Source organism: Camelina sativa, chromosome 3 (assembly GCF_000633955.1).
Source record: "Camelina sativa cultivar DH55 chromosome 3, Cs, whole genome shotgun sequence".
In the NCBI taxonomy this organism is placed as follows: domain Eukaryota; kingdom Viridiplantae; phylum Streptophyta; class Magnoliopsida; order Brassicales; family Brassicaceae; genus Camelina; species Camelina sativa.
In genome coordinates this window covers 5,006,203-5,010,828 of record NC_025687.1, presented here as the reverse complement: position 1 = coordinate 5,010,828, position 4,626 = coordinate 5,006,203, and the positions used below count along the sequence as shown (strand labels likewise).

General features: G+C 40.8%; 3 protein-coding genes across 4 annotated transcripts in view; 1 reads left to right on the top strand and 2 right to left on the bottom strand.

Moving 5' to 3' along the window:
- Window positions 1-643, bottom strand: part of LOC104769994 (G-type lectin S-receptor-like serine/threonine-protein kinase At1g11300) — a 10,384-nt gene extending 9,741 nt beyond the window's left edge. For both annotated transcript variants that reach the window (XM_019243395.1, XM_010494346.2), the window contains exon 1: window positions 609-643. The gene's annotated coding sequence lies outside the window, so the exon portion shown is untranslated. The remainder of the gene's footprint in view (window positions 1-608) is intronic.
- On the bottom strand, window positions 39-3,420 carry LOC104769944 (G-type lectin S-receptor-like serine/threonine-protein kinase At1g11300). The gene is made up of 7 exons (XM_010494276.2): window positions 1,971-3,420; window positions 1,768-1,875; window positions 1,506-1,684; window positions 1,217-1,427; window positions 900-1,137; window positions 686-815; window positions 39-608 (listed from the first exon to the last, which is right to left on the bottom strand). The coding sequence occupies exons 1-7, from the start codon at window positions 3,259-3,261 to the stop codon at window positions 300-302; spliced, it is 2,466 nt and encodes an 821-aa protein (XP_010492578.1). The 5' UTR covers window positions 3,262-3,420; the 3' UTR covers window positions 39-299.
- The window catches only part of LOC104769953 (pentatricopeptide repeat-containing protein At1g11290, chloroplastic), a 4,721-nt gene continuing 3,794 nt past the window's right edge, over window positions 3,700-4,626 (top strand). Inside the window, exon 1 of the mRNA XM_019243399.1 lies at window positions 3,700-4,626. This exon is cut by the window's right edge and continues 1 nt beyond it. Within this exon, the coding sequence (XP_019098944.1) occupies window positions 3,768-4,626 (859 nt within the window). The 5' untranslated portion in view covers window positions 3,700-3,767.

The window sequence follows — 4,626 nt, the reverse complement described above, 5'->3', positions numbered from 1 at the left end:
TCTCAAGAGAAAAATCCAAATACTGAAATACTGAAAGGTAAGTCAAGTGGAACTGTTCAGAAAAGAAGCAAATACCTCCTACAAGGACTAACTAAAGCTTAAGAGATTTTTACATATTTGATTTCGTACAGACGTACAGTGAGAATTCGTTTCAGAGTTTTTTTTTGACATCATGAAACAGAGCTTTTGTACATTACTAGAGCTATGAGACATAGCTCTCTCTATAGATAGATGATATATTCTCTGGCAATGCTTAAAGAGCTTTGAGAATTACACATATAGTTTGGTTTCTGCAGGTTCTAACGCCCTGTGACATCGGTAATAGTGACATTGTTAATAGAGGCGTGAGGGTCACTGTTCTCGGAGGACTCAGCTTCTGGAACACCGTTCCTAGATATAAAAGCAGGTTGTTTCGGTTCTGGAATGTCTACAATCTCGCTGCTGAGCATAGAACACACTGTAGAAACACTTGGCCTATCATTAGCAGCTTCTTGAACACACAAAAGCCCAATGTGAACGCATTTGCGTATTTCTTTCTCATAGAGTTGGTCAAAGATCTCAGGATCTACCAGACCATTAATCTCACCTTCGTTCCAAATTGACCATACCTATAAACAGTGAAGCTTTTGTAGCTTGAAAAATCTCAAGAGAGTTAAGAAACTTAGTAGAGTTAAGGTAGACTTACGTAAGCTAAAAGAGTCGAGTTTGAGTTTCTTCTTCCACTGACAATCTCTAAGAGTATCACTCCTAAGCTGAAAACATCAGATTTCTCTGAAAACAGTCCTCCCATTGCATACTCAGGTGCCATATAGCCGCTGCACAATACATTAATTTTTGCGGTTTTATAACTATCTCTATGGAGAAAAGGTGCAACATATTGTTAGGGTTGAGTTACTTACTATGTTCCAACAACCCTTCGGGTGTTTGCTTCATCTTCATTCCCTGGGAAGATTCTGGCCAACCCGAAATCAGATATTTTCGGAATCAGATTCTCATCTAACAAGATGTTGCTAGCTTTCATATCTCTGTGAATGATTCTCAGCCTAGAATCTCTGTGAAGGTACAGAAGACCTCTACATATACCATTGATTATATTAAAACGTGTCTTCCAATCAAGAAGTTTTGCTCTCCTTGAGTCTGAAACACATTAGCTTCTGTTAGTGACCAATGATAAAGATTGGAACAGAGTTTGAAAACAAAAATAGTAATAAATTACCAAATAGATAAAAGTCCAAGCTCTTCTTGGGCATGAACTCATAGACTAACATCCTTTCTTCTCCTGCAATGCAACAACCAAGTAATTTCACAAGATTCCGATGTTGCAACTTAGAAATTACAACCACTTCATTAACAAGTTCCTCAAGCCCTTGTCCCGAAGCTCGTGACAGTCTTTTCACAGCAATTTCTTGCCCTTCTTGTAACTTCCCCTGCAACAAAAATATGTCAACAGTTGTTGGAGTGATCAGAAATTCTTGTTGTCATAACTTTTTAAAAGTCATACTCACTTTGTAAACAGGACCAAAACCGCCTTGTCCAAGCTTATTTCTGAGAGAGAAATTGTCAGTTGCAGCAGCTAACACTTGAAACTCAAACAATGGTAGCTCTTTCAACTTTCCTTTATTACCACCAGCTAAAGCTTCCACTCTCTCAAATATTTGCTCTGCATCTGTTCCTTTCTTTTTCGCTGAGACCAAATCCAAAGGTTTTGTTAAAACTAAATAGTCCAACGCTAATAAGAAGCAAACATAATTTTAGTTAAATTCTGACCTCTTTTCTTCATGACAATTCGTCGTGCCAGAAGACCACAAGCAGCCACAACAAAAATACCGCCTGCCAATGTTGCACCAATCAAAATTGGTCGCTTGTCCTGTGTTTCTAATAGAGAGTTGGCAATAAATAACAGAATTAGTAAAACTGCAGTCACTTAAAAACTAAGAATATGAGAAAAGTTGTGGAATAATACTCTTAACTGATTTCTGAATGTGCAAGACGAATATAAAGATCCATTCCACTAGCCGACAACTCCTGCGAATCCACTAAGCTTCCATTCCAAATCATGCAGCCATATCCTAAACCATGAGCAGCAGCTATACAAGAACATGTCTGCAAACAAGTCCTTAAGCATTCTGGTTCGCTGGCTTCGGATCTTCTTGCAAAGTCAGGCAGTTTCATTCGCCGCAGCCTCAAAAACCCATCAGCACTCCCATTATTGTTCTGTCTATCACACTGCAAAGGGACCCTTCTTATGCATCCACCACTCCAGTTTCCATTGTTCCACTCTATAAGGTTCCTTGGCCTGAACCCTCTAATGCAAGAACAAGACGGTTTATTCCTAGGGTTGCAAGTCGCGAATTGGCCACATCGGCTGTAAAGGTCGCACTCGGTTGCAGGAACTTGTAACCCGACCGTCCAGTTTCTCCTAGCCTCACTCCAATCTCTTCGGATCACAGATCCTCTATAATCCATGTAGAAGTATCTTAATGTTGAATCATTAGCATATGACATGGTGACAGATCCATTGGTGTCATCATTAACTATGAATCTATAAAGAAAGACTCCCGCATACACATCTGGTAAACCGTTAAACATCTGACCGTTCCACGGGCCACTTCGCCACACCGTACTGTTATTATTATTGTTGTTGATTATGAAGAGCTCTGGATATGCAGCAAGGATGAGTGCAGCAGTGTAGCTCCCGGGCGAAGGATCCGAAGGGTTTCTCCAAGAAGTTATCGTGACGTTTCCTCGTCCAGTTCTTGCGTTTGTCCCAACCAACATATTTGGCAACCAAGAATCTGTAGGATACTTGAAGCTCTCCCAAAGATACGCATCGGTATTCGCCTCTTTTAGCACAAGGTTCCCTGAATCCAAAAGCTCAGCGACAGTAGAATTGGCACGAGCTTGAGTAGAGACATTAGTTGACCACAGAACACGCTTCTGACCATCTGTAACTAGGATATTTCCATCTTCAGATACCGAAATAACGCCAGAGGAGTCATTGATCGGTTTATCTTTGTTAGCAACCCATATCACAGTTTGTACAGAAACGCTGTTATACCATATACCGGCATACCGACTTGTGGAATTAACAGGGCTGAAGAAACCGAACCTGAACGTGCGAAAGCTGGAAACTATTGTCTCAGAATCATTGAGCTTGCCGGAAAAGAAAGCTCTTTCCTGAGCCAGAGAGACACTCAAGAAGAAGCTAGACAGTGCAAGAGCAAGAACAAATGGACTCAAGCTATCATGATGAAGTCCCATAGCTTTAAGTACCACCCTCTCAAGAAGCCAAGAACAGTCCCAATTTGGTATAGCTTTTGCTTTCTTAATATATCTCCTGAGAAAAACACAAACACAACAGATCTATAAGTAGCAAAGATCTCAGCATTGAATGTAAACAATGGTAGGGTCTGGAGTTGTGTCAAGTGATTCTGTAGTGTTGTGGTGAGGATTAAATTCTCAAGAGAAAAGTCCAAATACTGTTAGAAAGTCAAGTCAAGTAGCACTGTTCTAAGATGATGATGCAAGATTTGGATTCATCATTTGTTTATTAATGGCGGTCTTCGAACGTTCAATTGACCAAAATTGGCCCGCCTATTACGACTTGGTCTTAATTTACCTGAGACGAGTAACTCACTTTCACCTTCTTCTACTACAAAACAATCTCGCGTCACTATCAATTCAATGAAATCCAGACACTGAAGATAAAATGTATAATAGTAAGAGAATGAATCGTCAGTAAAGGATTGATTTTTCAGAACAAAACCATGATGAGCTCACAATTGGTCACAACAGTTCCTCAAATCCCTAATTCCCCAAATTACCATCGTCACGTTCTCTCCCAGAGAACTTACATTCCTGCTAACGTCTACGAACACCCTGCGGCTCTTCTTCTAGAGAGATGTTCTTCTCTGAAAGACCTCCGTCACATTCTTCCTCTCGTCTTCAAGAATGGTCTTTATCAGGAGCACCTTTTCCAGACGAAGCTTGTTAGCTTGTTTTGTCGCTACGGCAGCGTCGTTGAGGCTGCTCGTGTTTTTGAACCCATTGATGATAAGCTCGATGTTCTGTATCACACTATGCTTAAAGGGTATGCTAAAGTTTCCGACTTGGAGAAAGCTTTGAATTTTTTTGTTCGGATGAGGTACGATGACGTTGAGCCTGTTGTGTATAACTTCACTTATCTTCTGAAAGTTTGCGGAGACGATGCAGAGCTTAGGGTGGGAAAAGAAATTCATGGGTTGTTAGTGAAGAGTGGGTTCTCCCTGGATCTATTTGCCATGGCTGGACTTGAGAATATGTATGTAAAATGTAGGCAGGTACATGAGGCCCGTAAGGTGTTTGATAGAATGCCTGAGAGAGATTTGGTTTCTTGGAATACAATGTTGGCTGGGTATTCACAGAATGGGATGGCGAGGATGGCTTTGGAAATGGTTAATCGAATGTGTCAGGAGAATCTGAAGCCTAGTTTTATCACTGTTGTCTCTGTTTTGCCTGCTGTATCTGCTTTGGGGTCGATGAGTATTGGTAAGGAGATTCATGGGTATGCCTTGCGGTGTGGATTTGATTCTCTTGTCAATATCTCCACTGCTTTGGTTGATATGTACGCAAAATGTGGTTCTCTGG

Bases quoted from the DNA above. Each gene is read 5' to 3' on its own strand.
- LOC104769944 (XM_010494276.2), bottom strand. From the start codon at position 3,261: ATGGGACTTCATCATGATAGCTTGAGTCCATTTGTTCTTGCTCTTGCA. The intron at 1,138-1,216 runs GTAATTTATTAC...AATGTGTTTCAG, and splicing joins CTTGGACTTTTATCTATTTG to ACTCAAGGAGAGCAAAACTT. The intron at 609-685 runs GTAAGTCTACCT...CACTGTTTATAG, and splicing joins ACTCGACTCTTTTAGCTTAC to GTATGGTCAATTTGGAACGA.